Source organism: Dermochelys coriacea, chromosome 6, assembly GCF_009764565.3.
Source record: "Dermochelys coriacea isolate rDerCor1 chromosome 6, rDerCor1.pri.v4, whole genome shotgun sequence".
Taxonomy (NCBI): Eukaryota; Metazoa; Chordata; order Testudines; family Dermochelyidae; genus Dermochelys; species Dermochelys coriacea.
The window spans coordinates 124002223-124019642 of record NC_050073.1 but is presented as its reverse complement, the minus strand read 5'-3'; the positions used below and the strand labels follow the sequence as shown (position 1 = coordinate 124019642).

At 41.8% G+C, this 17420-nt stretch overlaps 1 protein-coding gene across 2 annotated transcripts in view; it reads right to left on the bottom strand.

Moving 5' to 3' along the window:
- Positions 1-17420, bottom strand: part of NEMF (nuclear export mediator factor) — a 44657-nt gene that overhangs the window by 5100 nt on the left and 22137 nt on the right. Inside the window, exons 16-32 of one of the 2 annotated variants that reach the window (XM_038407835.2) lie at positions 16860-16948; positions 16057-16160; positions 14961-15023; positions 14515-14627; positions 11224-11281; positions 11018-11076; positions 9878-9998; positions 9447-9732; positions 7057-7108; positions 6914-6963; positions 3932-4079; positions 3474-3551; positions 3193-3387; positions 2471-2503; positions 1180-1286; positions 1015-1058; positions 842-921 (exon numbers count right to left, since the gene is read on the bottom strand). In XM_038407835.2, coding sequence (XP_038263763.1) covers positions 842-921; positions 1015-1058; positions 1180-1286; positions 2471-2503; positions 3193-3387; positions 3474-3551; positions 3932-4079; positions 6914-6963; positions 7057-7108; positions 9447-9732; positions 9878-9998; positions 11018-11076; positions 11224-11281; positions 14515-14627; positions 14961-15023; positions 16057-16160; positions 16860-16948 — 1680 coding nt within the window. Of the gene's footprint in view, positions 1-841; positions 922-1014; positions 1059-1179; positions 1311-2470; positions 2504-3192; positions 3388-3473; positions 3552-3931; positions 4080-6913; positions 6964-7056; positions 7109-9446; positions 9733-9877; positions 9999-11017; positions 11077-11223; positions 11282-14514; positions 14628-14960; positions 15024-16056; positions 16161-16859; positions 16949-17420 lie in introns of those variants that run through there. The other variant, XM_043515649.1, reaches the window with a different exon arrangement.

The window sequence follows — 17420 nt, the reverse complement described above, 5'->3', positions numbered from 1 at the left end:
ATATGTATAAATGTATAAACAAGGATAGCAAGTCTGAGCAGGAATTCTACAGTGCCTGTACAGGGCATTGGTGAGACACCAGAATACTGTGTACAGTTCTGATGTTGACAAATTGGAGACAATATATAGAAGCCCCCCAAAAATGATTTGTGGTCTGCAGCAAGTGCCTTACAGTGAGACTCTAAGCTCAATACGTGTATTTTATCAAAAAGAAGATTTGAGAGGTGACTTGATTACAGTGCGTGTGTGTACCTTCATGTACAGAAAATACCCAGTTCTAAAGCATTCTTGAATCTGGCAGAAAAAGAACCAATGGCTGGAATCAGACAAATTCAAAACACAGCACAAAATTCTAGCAGTGATTAACCACTGGAAAGGAAGTGGTGGATTCTCCAGCTCTTGCTGTCTTCAAATCCAAGACTGGATGCTTTTCTTAAAGGTATACTTAGTCAAATACAAGTTATTGGGCTCAAGATGGGAAACTGAGTAAATCTTTTTGGCATGTAATGCAGGGGTTGGGAGTAGATGATTTAATGATCCCTTCTGGCCTTAAAAGTCTATTTGTCTTTATGCCAATAGGGAGAAACAAGGTGTGAGTGAGATATCTTTTACTGGACCAACTTCTTTGGGGGGGGGAGGGGAGAGAGAGATGGAGAGACTTTCCCAGAGCTTTTCCTCATGTCTGGGAAAGGTACTCAATGTCACAGCTAAATACAAGATTGAAGAGATAATTTAGCGTAAGTAGTTAGTAATGCAAGGACAAAACAGAAAGCAATAGCGCTAAATGCTGCTTTCATTCTTGCTGTAATAGTTTGAACAAGCCAAGGAGATGGCTCTTTACCTTTACACTGCGAAATAAGTCTTTTTCTCTTGTGGTAGCTTCTTTGTAATGCATGAAATTATGCAAAGCAGTCTTGGCAGCTGTAAAAAGTACATGAAAGAAGATGTTAAATGGCATGTGCCAGCTTAAAGGGCTGCTGGGTTGAAAAGGACTACTTGTGCTGTATACAGTACCTTTTCCTTTCTTCTGGGTGCCTGGAGTGAGCTTCACTTTATATCTTTCAAAAGAAAGAAAAAAAAAAATCACACCATTTACCGGGTGTTAAGGAACACCACAAAGTGCTGCCAAGCTGTCAAATTAAAATTCATTACTTCTTCAGATAATTCGCTGCAACTTACTTATAGTTTGTCATGGTAGTGTAAGGTGCACATATTGGTATAGCAAAGAGGAGGATATCCTCCGAGTGAGGCTGGCCTGTCAAAGAATTTAGCAGTCTCTCTCCTTCCTAAAATAGCAAAGACATTCCTTGCTGTGAAACTAGAAAACATTTAAACAAAAAAAGCAACAGTTAAAGCAATAAAAATAAACCCATCTTTTACTACTAAAGAGGCTGGAATTTGGTCCTTCTCCCTCACAGCCCAAGTGCAGAGAAGTCATAATTCCCATGTGTATATCATACCATAATCTGTTGTCACAGTATTACTGAAATGTAGTCAATTTATCAAAAGATGATGGGCTATTGGAGAAGCTCTAGTTTAAAAAAAAAAATCTGATAATTAAAATCTGAAGGTCCAAGATTACATGAATTTTCGTTTTAAATGAGGTAAAGGGGAGTTTCCAAATTTTGTTTATATTTTGGCATAGTCAATTAAGACTTATTACAGAAAGAAAGTTTATACTTTTCCTCTTAGATAAATCCATTTCTTCAAATTCTCTAAGTGTGGAATACATCTACCGAAAGCTTTTGAGAAAATATATCCTTTGTACATTGAATGTAAAGGGCTTTTTAAAAAGTCCAGTAAACAATTTTGTTAAGTAAACTGGAACTTTTAGTCTAAAGAACTATTTTCATCACAGTTAGATTTTACTTATTGTGTCAGTCTATCAGGGATCTGGGATCCTCCACTATTCTGGAGGTCTTGATGGAGTTAATCAGGTGAAGACAAAGGGAAAACTACTTAATGGGTTTGTCAAATCCTTGTTGTTTTACCCAAGTTTTCTTGGAACTTGTGTATTTATTACCTTAATACTATGCACTAATACCGCCATACAACTGAGAGACTAGGAAGGTCACATTTCAGCTCCCCACTAGAAAAACTTTAACTGATTTGATCCTTATAATAAAGGAACATTTATACCTAGATTGACCATTCACATCCTAACTGGGACAGAAAAAGCCAAGTTATAATGCAGTGATGATGTCTGAACTCATGGGGTTTGTACCAAAGTCACAATCAATAAATCTCAGCTGTCATTACGCATAGTGGCCAAGTGCTTCACCTTTGTGGCATGCCCAATCTCCTCCAAGTTAGGAATTGTTAGCCTCACTGACACTCCTCAAACTGGGTTAACAGATAGGACCCTGGGGTCCAGGCCATTGGCAGTGTTGAGCAGAGAGACTTTTAAAAACTTTTTCTAAGCACTTTTATTCTAGCACTTTACTAGAATTGTAAAGGTGATAATATTTACCTCATTTTCCTGTTGTTCTAGATCCTGTTCCTCCTGCACCACATATGTAAATAAAAGGAAACATTAAGACTTGTAGAACATCAGAATACTTCTCACAGAAAGGTCATATTCACAGCAGATAGAAAGCCATGTGTGGGTACAGTCTCCTCAATGCATATGGAACACCATTTTAAGGGAGAGCCAAGTGAAGTATGTTTGGTACTGCTGCATTTTTATATAGGGTTTTTCTTTCTATTCCCAAACTCCCTTGGCACATGCAAAGGTGGAAGGAGACAGATTTGGGTGGAAATACTGAAATTCAAGCTGCCAATCTACAAAAGCTTTTATTGTTTTTTAACTGCATAATTGATACTGTATGACATTAAGAGATCCTCAACACAGCTCAGCCACACACCGTACCCCTCAAACTTCTAGTTTTGTCGGGTCTGGTGCTCCATTGAAGACCAGGGAGCACCCTCCTGGTTTCTTGGGTTGATGCCTCTTACAACTATTAAAAATTAGTCCTGACTTTATATACACCTGTTCTTAAAAAAAAAAAAAAAACACCACACACAACCTGATCTAAGAAAAGTGGCAACTACACAAATGCAGTAGAGTAAGTAGTTCTGCAAGCACTACGCAGACCCAATTTAATATTTAGAGTACAATAAAGTAATGATTTAACAGCCTGAGCAGCAAGATGCAGCAAAGTATGGGGAATGAAACGCGTCTAGAATGTTTACCTTCTCCTCCTGCTGATCTTCCAGCGCCATGTCCTGTAACTCATGTGTTAATACTTCTACTGTGGGGGTTTCTTCTTTACGACCTGCATCAACCTGATGGCCATTGTTTGGTTTCTGGGCTTGTTTCTTTACTGATTCTTTTATTTTTCCTTTTTTACCTTTCTTCACTTTTTCTTCTTTGCTTGACCCTGCAGACTAGATTTCACATATGAAAATTATTTAAACCTACACTCAAGCACAGAACAAACAATACAAAGGAAAAGTCAGTTATTTTGGCTTACACCCAATAGCTTCATTATGAGCTCTCTGTCTTCTTCATCCTGGTCCTTGTACTTCTCTTTCATTTTTTTCATTTTACTCTACAGATAAGAAAAATGGTGGTTAATAGTTTAGCAAACAACAAAAAGGAATTTCTGCAAATATCAACATAGAGCTCAACCCTTCACTGGCATATGGATTTGGTCTCTAATTCTTTTTAGTTAAAGCACTGTATTAACCCAACAGACGTCATTTCTATTCAGAGAAATATGAAGTGCTGAAAGTTAGTCAATCAACAATTGTTATTAAACACAGGCAACTATTCAACTGAGTCTAAATTTGTCAGATGCCTGGAGATGTTTGAATATGCAAACTGGAATATTGGGCAAATGCTAAAAAAATTAAACATATGAAATGTGTCTTTCAGAGGGCCCTTTTCATTGGGTAAATCTAATCAATTCTGCCGCTTCATCCATTCTACCTTCTGCCCTCGTTTCATGGGCAGAGGGGCTGACATGCTCTTGTTTGAAACAGGAGAAGATGGGAGCTGTGTGCTGGTCTCTCTTTCTTTTCCTTCAGGTGGTTCTAAATCCTCTATGTCATGTTGCTGCTTCTTTTTCTTCATTTCCCTAAGAGAAAAATAATCATTGGGATATGCCCTCCTACAGGGTTCTGTTGCATGAAACGACAATGATTATACGTTAACATAGCACCTGACTTCCCAAAGGATACATTTCTACAAGTTCAGTCAATAGACCAATTAACAACAAGAACACAGAAAATAGGTCACATTGATAATAAAAAAATTAAACATTTAAACATAGAAGCCAATGACAAAGTGATTCAACAACACAGGAGAAACTGCTTACTTGCCACTACTGATCCCAGAAGATATACACTGGGATACAAGGCTACATCTGGGTCTGAGTTCCCAGAGGAGGCCAAGGTAGGAACTCGCCAAGCTCAAAGCTATTTGTTTCCCCTCCCCTGACCATGAAACGGCAGGCAGCCCTGCTGCTTCAGCCAGTGTCATTCATTCCTATCAAAATAAGTAACATTGTCCAAAAAAATACAGAACTCTTCTTTCTGAGGGGAGGCCCATCTTTCTCCAGAGAACAGCATCCACTAAGCCACTTCCTCTTCTCCAAAAGGTACGATTAACTAAATACCTTCTATTTCCTTCTGTCCTGTGTCAGGTTCTCTGCATGAAGGTTTGATTAGCATAGCCATGCAAACCTGTGAGCATCAGTGCCAATGACAGGAGAACACAAGCGCCTAATGTCCAGCTCTCTCCACAACCTCACAATTCAGTTATCAGAACGTGTCTCCCTTCGCATTAGAGACAGACTCAATGAGCATTTCTGCCTGCTTCAGCTCAATCCAATACTGGCCCAGGGACCAGCTGTTCTCAATGCAAGTTGCAAGCACTGCATATTGGAAAACCTGCTCTCAAAGCTGTCCTTGTGTCTCAGAGAAAGGGATGTCAGACCAGTCCTGAGTGACTACAGTAGCCTTCACCCCCAAGCTCTTAAGGGGAATGTGGGAAGAATCATTGGTGACTTCCTGCTGAAATACTTCCTACCTCTTGCCTTTGATATAACCATGGCAGAATGAAAATAAATAGTCAGACCTCCTTCATTAGCCCATCCAGAATGGGGTAGCAGGATCTAGTTTTGATATATGGGACTGACGACCCAAACAAACAATCCAACTGAAAGAAACACTAGGGTGATTAATATTTCTTGATGTCTTCTCAGATCAGTTATCTAATTTATTACGCCAAGGCAATGAGTTTAGGTAGAATGAAGACTCAGATGATTGCCTGCCAGAACACGGGACAAAGTTGGCTGCATGCTGGAAATCAAGCAGTAACTCCCCCCAATACAGATCTCATCTGGTGCTTTGGAGCAGGCAATGCCTTACTCAAAGAGAAGTCAATAAAAAGTTATCCGAGTGAGACACTAAAAGGCACTGAAGTCTTGACACATGCCAGTGACGTTGATAAGTCAAGATCCTGAACACATCAACCATTTCAAGGAACATTCGTGACACCAAGCTGAAATTCTCCTCCAAGTCAACTTCATGTCACACTTATAGGAAACACTGGAAAAAGCCAGAAAATTGTTTGCAAAAAGAAAAGGAGTACTTGTGGCACCTTAGAGACTAACAAATTTATTAGAGCATAAGCTTTCGTGAGCTACAGCTCATTTCATCGGATGCATTTGGTGGAAAAAAAATGCATTTTCCACCAAATGCATCCGATGAAGTGAGCTGTAGCTCACGAAAGCTTATGCTCTAATAAATTTGTTAGTCTCTAAGGTGCCACAAGTACTCCTTTTCTTTTTGAGAATACAAACTAACACGGCTGCTACTCTGAAACCAGAAAATTGTTTGTAGCTCTGTCCATGATCCAGATGCTTGTGGTGATTCCCAAAGCAGAGGTAGCTGCACTCTGCTCTGGGACACAGGATATCATGACCATGCCTGTCCAGGAGGGACATGGTAAAGCAATATTTGGTGCAATCAACCGGAATGTTTGACTGATTCTCCGTATCTTTAAAGCATGAAAGGGGAAGAGGAAGAGATGCAGGAGGGAAAAAAAACAAAAACAAAAAAAAACCACCAAAAAGCACAAAGGCCAAGAACAAAGAACTGAAGCACTCAGAGACCCACAGCTCCTACTGCATCAAAGTTGTGATCAACACAGATGGAGATGATCACCAGCAGAAACTGTCAGTTATTTATTTTTAAAAGAAATGAATAAAAAGGCACTGACAGATTGATACACCAAACTAATTCTGTTGGATGAAGACCTAAAGGTTCCTGTTTCAAGCCCTGGCTTTGACAAGTGTAACCAGAGTGAAAGGGAGGATGCCTAGAAGAAGATATGTCCAGATTAACTGATGTCAACATGGGTCAGGCAGACAGCTAGCTGGAAACTTGGAAGCTCCTTAAGCAACCACATCCAGAAAGGAAATTGGTGCCCCTTTGGCTCCAACTCCTATGTTCCACCTCAAGGGCTGGCAAGAGAGGCTGCTGGGCTTAGAACTGAGTTTGGATTCAGTTCCTGCCACGTTCGCACACAGAAGCATGGGACCATCACCACTGCATCTTTGGGGTAAATAGTATTCTGTGGCATAGAAACCTGAACTAGATCACAAGCCCTTACAATTTCATTTCCACAGTGCAGAAGTTATCCTTTATATTCTGAACCAGACCTTTGAAATAACCCAGTATCCCATCAAAAAAAGTCAGATTCTTCCAGCTGATAAAAACCAGCTCCTTTGTGTTCACAGTGTCTGTTATATCCATATTGTTAATTTCAAGGGGCAAGAAACACACTGCAAGTGACTTCCTCAAAAAAGGTTAACTCCTCCTTAAGAAACGAGGACTTTCATACATGAGGACGTGAGGACTTTCATACGTGAGGACCTTTCCTTCCCTAAAATGAACACATTCTTACCTTCTCTCCTTGGCTGACAAGTGTCTTCGCCCCTGTGACTTACTGTCACTCTAAAAAAGTGAAATAAAGTTATATTTCATTATTTCCACTCATAGAAATCACATGCTGTGTTATTTGTTTGACAATCTGATCCGGGAGCTTACCAGGTTAGATGCTTCCTCTTTTGTAACCATTTTCTGGTGGGATCTGTGAAGACTGAAAGGTGCAGCATGTTGTTAGAGAAATAACAGTCTGATAACACAGTCCTGACATAGTTTGTCCCAGTTGTGGCAGCTGCTGCTAATTCAGAGATGTCTATTGGGCATCACATCCAGGAAAGATCCTTTCCTTTTCTGAATAGATAAATAGTGTCCGCACTATGCTGCAGCCGGGGATTTTGCACACCACCCCAATGTACTCTCTAGAATGGGTAATGAAGTCTCTTTCTTTAGACACCAGACACATTTAACCTAGCATTGAATCCAAATTTCTTGAGTTTGGATTCTCAAAGGAGCTTAAGAAAACTGAGTGCCTCTGAAAGTTTCACTGAAAGCCCCAGCTTTGATAAATGAAATTAAGTGACAGAGAAACTGTGAAGTAGGCTCTCAGAGATCTTCCCCTGTTAGGTCTTTATTGCACTTACACAAATCCCACACACACAAAGCATTATTTTTACAGCTGTAATACCTATTAAATAAACCCAGACTGAATGAATTGGAAACTGAAGTCTGATTTCTTGGGAGGACGGGTAGCAGTTTTCCCCAACTCACCCCTAAGTGCCTCAATGTCTAGGGTGAGAGCAGTTCATTCTTATGCCCATTCATCTCTTTCCCTTCAAGCTGCTAAGTAGTGCCATTTGTGAAGACAGCCAGGTAAGTGGTAGGAAGATTAGCCACTGGCACTAATTGGAGATCACCATCTCATATCAGGTAGCAATAATTTTCACTCACTACCATCTTGAATAAGAACAGAAGTGATATTAGGCTTCCCATTTCCTGGGTCCTAGTAGAACACTTGAGTGGAAGAAGGTTGATCTCCCCAAGTAGGAAAAATTGTAAAATGCCCTGTGCTTGAAGCACCCCTAGCATCCACTATACCTTTATTTAAAAAAAAAAAAAATATCGAGTCCCACATGGCATTCTCATAAGCAAACTTGGGAAACGTGGTCTAGATGAAGTTACAACATGGTTGGTGCACAATTGGCTGAAAGACCCTACTGAGAGAGCAGTGATCAACAGTTCACTGTCAAACTGGGAGAGTGTGTCTAGTGGGGTACCGCAGGGGGTCAGTTTTGGATCCGGTACTATTCACAATCTTCATTAATTACTTGAACAACAAGTGAGAGTATGCTTATTACATTAGCAGATGACGCCAAGCTGGGAGGAGTTGCAAGCACTTTGGAGGACAGGATTAGAATTCAAAATTACCACAGCAAATTGAAGAATTGGGCTGAATTCAACAAGATGAAATTCAGTAAAGATAAGTGAAGTACTCTGCACTTAAGGAGGAAAAAATCAACTACACAACTATAAAATGGGGAATAACTGGTTAGGCGGTAGTGTTGCTGAAATGGATCTGGGGGCTATCGTAAATTACAAATTGAAGGAGAGTCAACAACGTGATGCAGTTATGAAAATGGCTAATTTTATTCTGGGGGTGCATTAACAGGAGTGTTGTATGCAAGACACAGGAGGCAACTGTCCCACTCCACTGGGCACTAGTGAGGCCTCAGCTGGAGTATTGTGTCCAATGCTGGGCACCACGCTTTAGGGAAGATGTGGACAAACTGGAGAGACTCTAGAGGAGAGCAACAAAAACAAAACAAGGTTTAGAAAACTTGACCTATGAGGAAAGGTTAAAAAACCTGGGCATATTTAGTCTTGAGAAAAGAAGATTGAGGAGGGACCAGGTAAGTGTTCAAGTATGTTAAGGGCTGTTATAAAGAGGACTGTGATCAGTTGTTCTCCATGTTCACTAAAGATAGGAGAAGTAGTAATGGGCTTAATCTGCAACAAGGGAGATTTAGCTTAAATAGTAGGGAAAACTTTCTAACTCTAAGGGTAGTTAAGCTCTGGAACAGGCTTCCAAGGGAGGTCATGGAATTCCCATTGTTGAGATTTTTAAGAACCAGATGGGCAAACTCCTGTCAGAGATGATCTAGGTTTACTTGGGTACCACTTCAGGGAAGGGGGCAGGACTTGATAACTTCAAGGTTCCATCCAGCCCTACATTTCTATAATAGCATTGGCAATGGCCAAAATACCACATATGCCCCAGCCAGAGAATGCATTAGTGCAGTGGTTACTACAGTCAGGAGAAGGGGGAATCAGATAACCCAAAATGAAGAACTGTGTAAAGAAGACCATCTAGGAAGGGTGGGGCAGCACTACCAAACATGTATACACTTGTTTTACTTGTTATTCAGGCAGCCTGCATCTAGGATTAATCTCATGTACTCATTGCAATCCCTCTTATCACATAAACGTAGTTTTAAGGCACTGACGTTCTTAGAATGGCTCATATCGCTGACAAATGTGGAGGTTCTTTTGATTACCTTTGTGGCTGAAGATGTGACAGGTCAATTGCAGTGTCTGGATAATTTATCTCTTCCTCCTTCACTTCACTCATCAGCTCTTGACCTTCAGCCTCTTCTTCAGATTCTACATCATCATCTTCAGAGGTTCCCTCTTGTGCTGGTGGTTTGTTTATTCCATCCTTGTCTGCATGAGCAACGTCCTCCTCAGGGTTACTGTTAGACCTGACTTCAATACCATCAGGCATTTCTTGAGGCAGTGCCTTCTCATCATCAGTGCTGCTAACATCTCCTTCTGGTGCTTCTTCTAAACGAGGTAGGGGAAAAGACATTTCAGTTTACAGACACTAGACTAACACATTACTAATTCAGTGAGCTGAATGCACATCCCAATGTATTTTTAAGAGTTCCCAGTGTGCCCACAGTAAAATATATTAAACCCTCCATAATACCTAGTAGCTCCACTTCTTCTGACACCAGTTCATTGGTACTACTGGTCACAGACTCCATGTCCTCATCCTGCACTTTGATTTTTCGTTCGTCTCTGTGTCTCCAGACACAAGATTCTTCCACCTAAATGACAGAAACAGCTCCTTTTTATTGAGCAAAAAGGATTTCCAAGGAAACTGGCTTATACCAAACCCAATGAGAAACTGTAGTGAATGAACACCTGGAACTTCAAATCTTTCTACTGATTCTTAGGAGCCCAACAACAATGTTCATCGTGGGCTCCATTCAGTGGAAAGAATGCCATTGAGTTCTGTGAGGACTGGATCTGGCCAAGAGATTGAAAACTACTATATTAATGCAAGCTCTTGCGTGGAAACCATTTGGCAAATCTTAGTGTCCCTTATTTGTCTTGACATCATCTTCCTGTTTTTTCAGCATGCCCTTCAATCTTATTCCTCTCCAGAAACAAATTGTGTGTGTCCCTTGAACTCATTTACACATTCCTGAAACTGCCTTCCCTGGTGATTAATTCTCAGCCTTTACATGCAATAACTGACTTGTCTACTTCGATTTCTTTTCCTTATTTTTAGGTAAAGACTCCTACGTTTTTGAGCTCCTTTACTAGTGGAAGGAAAAGGGGAAAAAAGTGTCCATTATCAAAACCTAAGTTTGAAAGCATGTCCCTAGAAGATGAAGGCTAGTGGGAGTCCACTATAGCTAGTCACACCCCCATCAGATTGCCCACAAAAAGGGAGCTTCACAAACTCTTGCTAACACTTTAAACACTTGTTATTAAAATATATATATAATCTCTGGAGGTGCCGTGCTCACAGGATTTGTTCTAAATAAATAATTAGAACAGGAATCCCACTCCAGGGGGGAAAGTATTTAAAGAGTGGCAGCTTCTTTGATAAGCTTAGCCCATTGTACCCAGTTTGTTTCTTCAGTTGGCTGTTTCTGAGCTGCATGCCCACCCTCATGAACTAAATTAAAGGTTTCTCTTCCATTCAGAGCAAACAGAATGATAGTGACCTACTGGAAGGGAAAGGTGCTTATGGGAATTAAGGATTGTTGTGAACTATTACAGCTTTATGTTTGTGTAACAAAAAGGAGACAAATGTAACCAATGAATGGGACAGTACCTTAAATAAGAAGCTAAACCCCATCATAAGATATGAAGGTGGAAGAAAGTTTTTTTTCCCTGGGGGGGAAAAAAGGAAAACAAAGGTGGTTTAAATATATAAACATTTTTTGCCAGCTTCTTGCAGTGATCCTTGCCACTATAGAAGACACAGATTTTTTGAACAATTGTGGTTTACAAATTGATGGTCTCTCTTCAAGTTCTCACCTCTTATCATGAAGCTCCCTGTAGTCAGATATTCTCCAGTTGGTGCTGTTTTAGACACCTGAGAAGAGCATCACATATTGTATATTTAATAAAGTAGAGCAGAAAATTGCCTCACTGAGTAATAACTAATAAAAATGAGCATTTAGGCTAACTGAATTTCCGATTTCTAAGGACAGCTTTTTAACTTCACAAAGTGAAGAGTATTGTAGGGAGGATTTGCCGAGGAACAACCTCCCATCCCCCATCCCATCCCCGGATGTCCTTCTAAAAGATGCTCTGGTTCAATCAGAAGTTACTGGGCTTGATGTCGAAATCACTGGATAACATTTTATAGACAGATTTGAGCATAACAGTCCCCTCTGGCCTTAAAAATTTATGAATCCGAGGGCTTGTTTTCACTTCTGGGGTAAGTCAACCTAAGATGCACTACTCCAGCTACGTGAATAACACGCTCCTCTGTCGATTTAGCGGGTCTAGTAAGACCCACTAAATCAACATCCGTAGGGGCGTTGATCTCCCCAGTAGTGAAGACGAGCCCTCAGTTTCTTCCCAGAGCTGACTTAAGTGGGCTCTGCAATGGAAGACTCCCCATTCCACTGCTCCCAGGGCCTTACTGGTGCTCTGCTTGCAGGAGGTTCCTTTTGAGACCAGCTTTCTTAGCCAGAGGGAAAGTCCTTAATCAGTCTTGAGATCACAGCAGAAAGAAATTGTTTTCCTGATAGGGAAGCAGTGAGAGATTTCAACAACTTTTTGGGAACCAGTCTTTCACTGTTAGTGCCCAAGACAGCAACCAAAACCATACACAGATACCTCATTAGAGATACTAGTAATATCTAGATGAGCTAGCCTCAGTTACAATACTGTGCCATGAAGAAAGAACATATTGAAAACCACAGCAGGCTTGGCGAAATTATATCAAATGACTATCTAGAAAACAGATCAGCTTTTCATGTTGCCTGCCCATTCCAATGTTCTAGGTGTTTTACAACAAAACAAACCCTTATTTAATATGTGTATTAAAGTTCTAACAGAACATTCAAAAATTGATTACACTTCTTAAAAATCATTCCCAAACAATCTGACCTTGTGCTGGGGTGCACCATGCCCTTTGAGGAGGCCTGCTGGAGGCCTTGCAGTCCCACCACACTCCACTCCAGAAAAGGCATAGTAAAGGTAGGTCCTCCAGGCCTGTGCTGAAAGGCTGCAGGGGAGCAGCCAATCAGACCCTAGCAGGCTCAGTTAAAAAGAGCAGCACAGCCACCTAAGCAAGTCAGTTCCTGACTGGGACTGAAAGGGAAAAGACAGAGACTCTCCAGGCAAGGAGGCCTGGGTGAGACCCTGCGCAAACAGGGAACAAGAAAGTAGAACCCAAGGACTATAACCTAAGGCAGAGATTCTCAAACTGTGGTCCGTGAACCACCAGTGGTCTGCCAGCTCCGTTCAGGTGGTCCGCGGATAGTTCCCTCTAAGGTGCGCACCTGGGCAGCTGCACACAAGAGAATGAAGGGCTACCCACCTAATTAGCAAGCATGGCTCCACTAATTAGGTGCCTGGACCCTGGAGAAGACACACATGTAAGGTGAGGTAGTGGCCTTTGGGGGAAATAGGGGGTAGGTGGGAGGGGCAGTGGAGTGAGAAGAGGGGGTGGGGGGAATTTAGAACATGCAGGGCTGTGGTGGCCAGAGAAAGAGGCAACTTTCCCCAGCTCCAGGGCTGCGGCTACCGGAGAGAGACAGCCCTCCTTCCCAGCCTCAGCTCTGTGGCTGGGGAGATAGCCCCTCCCCTCCTTTCCAGCCCCAGTTCAGGGGCTGCCATGGCAGGGGAGAGAGGAAGAGACCCCCCCTCCTCCTTCCCAGCCCCAGCTCGGGGGCTGCCACGGCAGAGGAGAGAGAGGGCACATCCATTGCATTAGAAAGGTAAGACTACCGATATTAAAATATGAGTTGTGTGCTTATTTGAAGAACAAAAAAAATGATTATTTTTATATACAGCGCTTTTATCCAAAGCACTTTACAGTAGTTAGCGAACAATGTACAAACAATGTTTGGAAAGATCATTTAGTGGTCCACCGAGACCCTCAGCAATTTTCAAGTGGTCTGTGAAAAAAAAAGTTTGAGAACCACTGACCTAAGGTAACGGGTGAAGGTGATGGGACCGAGTGGGAAGCCATCCAGGAGTAGCAGCAGCAACCAAGTAGAGGAAATAGTATGTGGCTGTTGTCTATAGGGTACCTGGGTTGGGACTGGGTTCCCCCACCGTCCACAGGAGAAGTGGCTTAAGCCTCAAGGAGGCGATAAGACTCTGCATTAAAAGCCCAAGAAAGGGGCTGGGAGTTTAAACAGGACCAGGGATGGGGCTGAAGACCCTGAAGAGGGCCAACCATTCTTTCAATTTTGTTACCCCCAGAAGGGAACTGAAGTTAAGGCATAAATTGGCTGGAGAGCTGGGATGCCAGAGAACTGCTGATGACAAAGTCTCCAGGGAGAACGCCTTGGGGGCAGTGTTCTATAACAGCACAGGGACAGACAAAGCTAGTCCAGAAGGGGCTCAGAACTGAGCCCAAAGGCAGGGCCGCAGATACCAACTTGGGCACAGTGATAGTCCGTGTTGGAACTCTGTCACCTAGAAGGGATTCCCTCATGCATTTAGACTATGGCTATGTCTATACTACAGCTTACGTTGGCATAACTTATAACATCCCCTGAGAGAGACAAGTTACACCGACATAAGCGCCGGTGTGGACAGCACTATGTCAGCAGAAGAGCTTCTTCCACGACATAGCTACTGCCACTCGTGGAGGCTGAAGTATTTAAGACGACAGGAGAACTCTCTCCGTTGGCTTAGAGCAGCTACACTGGTGCGGCTGCGCCACGGTAAACTCTATAGTGTAGCTGTGCCCTATGTGTGACTTAGCCAGAGGGCTGAGCCACTGAAGACCCACCTGATGAGGGCAACAGGCGACAGGCACCATGAGCCAAGAGAGAGTGCAGGTTTGCACCCACAGAAGGCGCTCACAAGAGATGAGTGCAGCGCATCACAGACCTTTAACCGCTTTTTAAAAGATGCTGAACCCACAGCATTTCTTGGGTCCTGGGCCTATTATACCAAAGATTCAAAAACCAAGGTCGCTGTCGTAGAGCCAGGGAGAACTTGTAAAGGACCATCACATATTATACACAACTGTGTTTCTTTTCGTCTTTAATTTCATCGGTGGTGACATTTACATCGACAGTCCCGCACTCGTTCTTTCAGAGACTAACTTCTCAAAACGAACAGGCAAGATCTCCTTACCTGGTGGTGACAGACCCACCAGGCACTAGTGATGACACGAGCATCCCAGGCAGCACTGTAACATAACGCCATGGTGCCTGCCTCAGTCAGGGTCCGGGGAGGGATCGGCTCACCTGTAATGGCAACACCACGACGTTTGCGTTAGCTGAGCACACGTTTAAAAAATAACCAGACATTGTACAAAAGGATCTCAGAGTGGGGATCTACAGAGGCAGCTCCTGAAGGCAATTTTCCTGCACAACACAAGCACTGTGCTATTATGGCTTCATCACTGGCTTGCACGTTAATAAGGAATGACTTCAGACTAAACCTCGTCAACCCGAAGTCTGAAGTGAAATGAAGAGCAGACAAGGATGTGGCAGTACATTTTTACTGAAGTCCGCTATATTTCAAATTGTTTGTGTTTAACAGATTATAAATCAGAGTCAACCACAGATTTAAATTACCTGTAGGATTCTTGATTACACAGCTAGTTGCACCATGTAGGTCAGCGTGCACATATATATCTCCTAAAACAGAAGAGATAAGATTGGGACACATTACTGAGCACACTCAATTGCTGCACTGATCATTAAAAGAGGGTTCCAAGCTTTAATTAGAAACTGATTTACTTGGATCACTGCCAAAACATTCACATATTCAGGGAAAGTAATTATGTCTACTTGTCAATTATACCCCATACTAGTTGTCATTTATTCTGACATCAGTATCATGGTGAACTAAGACCTTTGGTATGCTAATATATTGCAATACTTCTGAATTCTGTATTGTGCTGTAGAACAGGGGTTCTCAACTTCTTTCTTTCTGAGGTTCCCCCCGCAACATCCTATAAAAACTCCACAGCCCACTTGTGCCACAACAACTGTTTTTCTGCATATAAAAGCCAAGACCCAGTGTTAGGGGGTATCAAGTAGGGCAACTGCCTGGGGCCCCATGCCACTGGGAGCCCTGTGAAACAAAGTTGCTCAGGCTTCAGCATGTGGTGGCTGGTCTCAGGGCCCCAGGCAGCTGGGTTCAGGGCCCCAGGCTTCAACCCCATGAGGTGGGGCTTCAGCTTTCTGCCCTGGGCCCCAACAAGTCTAATGCTGGCCCTGCTTGGCAGCCCCTTGAAATCCACTCGCAGCCTCCCCAGGGGGTTCAGGACCCCTGGTTGAGAACCAAGGCTGCAGGGAAATACTAGCTATAACTTATGTCCATGGACTTATGCTCCTCCATGTGGAACAATGTACAACTGCAAAAGGTAAAGTCTGTTAGTTTGCTTTTTAACTCAGTTCAGGCAATTTCAAAACTATTGGGTGAAGAAGCTGCATTCCATATCACACCTCACATATGGACATAATTATAAAGCTCCAAAGAACTTCACAGTCTGAAATTCCAGACAATGTAGAAAAATGAGAATGCATACAAGCAAGCTGAATTTTATACACAAGCTAATAAAGATCTAACAGTGTTCCTCAGTTTTGGATGTACAATACAAACATTTATAACAATCAGCAAAGAAAACAAAAACTATGCTGACATGCTTGATTTAATCTTACTAACCTGATTTCAAATATCGCTTCACAATCATTTCATTCTGCTGTTGATCTCTTCCAGCTATAATGAGGTAATTTTCAGAGCTAATAAACCACAGGAACTTCTCAAACCTGTCAAATTACATCAAACCATGCTGTATAAAATAACTGGAACTGTTTGCCTATTACAGAAAGTATGTTTTTGCCAGGGTCTCAGTACTTTAATGTATTACAGGTGGAAAGACAGGTATTCTCAAAGATACTTCGTTTTGTGGACCAGCTACAGTTTCATACACATGTATATGGCATAAATTCAAGGTATTGTACAAATGTAATTGTACTTTCAATCATATTCTTTAAAAGGACATCTATTTTTTTTAAACTATAATTGCTACTTTTAAACAGCTGTTTATAAAAAAGGGAGAAAGTATTTCTTTTATTTTCCATGTTTATTCTGTGTTCATTTAATATCACTTTGTGTACAGTCAGTCTCCCCAGTTGTTTGTGTGGATCTTTTATATTGCAGAAAGAGAAAATGTTTAAAATTTTAGGAAAACATGGCTTCAATCCCACAAGAGGATCCACATAGGCAGATCTGCATACCCATGCAGAGCACTCTTGAAGGGGCCCACCCAGGTGGATCTAGCGGCAGGACTAGGGCTTATAACTAAAACCACAACTGACAAGGGACGTACAGGTGGGTGTAGTACCAAAACACTACTTTCAACTCTTTTTTTAAAAACCAATTAGATTTCATGTCCACAATGTCCTTTTAAATTTACACAGACACACACACTCATCTGAGAGGGTAATTATCAAAAGTTTACTTGCCAATAAACCTTTCTTGCTTTCTGAATGGTGGTAACTGTTTGAACTTCTTTCAATGTTTGCTTTGTCTTCTTTTCTGCTGATTTGAATGCCTGTTTAGGAAATATGGACATTCCCAATTCTACAAATGCAGTGATCATACAAGCAATAGCCAAACAGTAAGACAATATGAAGAAAAATACCCCCAAAATGTAGTTTGAGACAGTACAGTCACTCATTTCGCACATAATTCAATTCACAGGCCTAAAAACCATTTCTGCCCATGCAAAATCAGAAGCACTTCATTAAAGGCTGTCTTAAAATCTTCATAATTTTGAAAAGGCATGTCTCCATTATTCTGTCATGTAGTTTCTCTAAAATGTGTGTTCTGAAAATAACATCAGCTACCTGATCATAATGGTTCTTGTTAATGCTGCCTCAGCTACTGTTCTGTCAGCATTTCCATTAAACCCTTTTAAGGAGTTCATAACTGTTGATGGAAACTAAATGATTCTGGGCTGCAACTTGTCAGCCCTACATATAGATTAAATTGTTTTGGCAAGCTTGATGGGAGGGGGTTAAAAC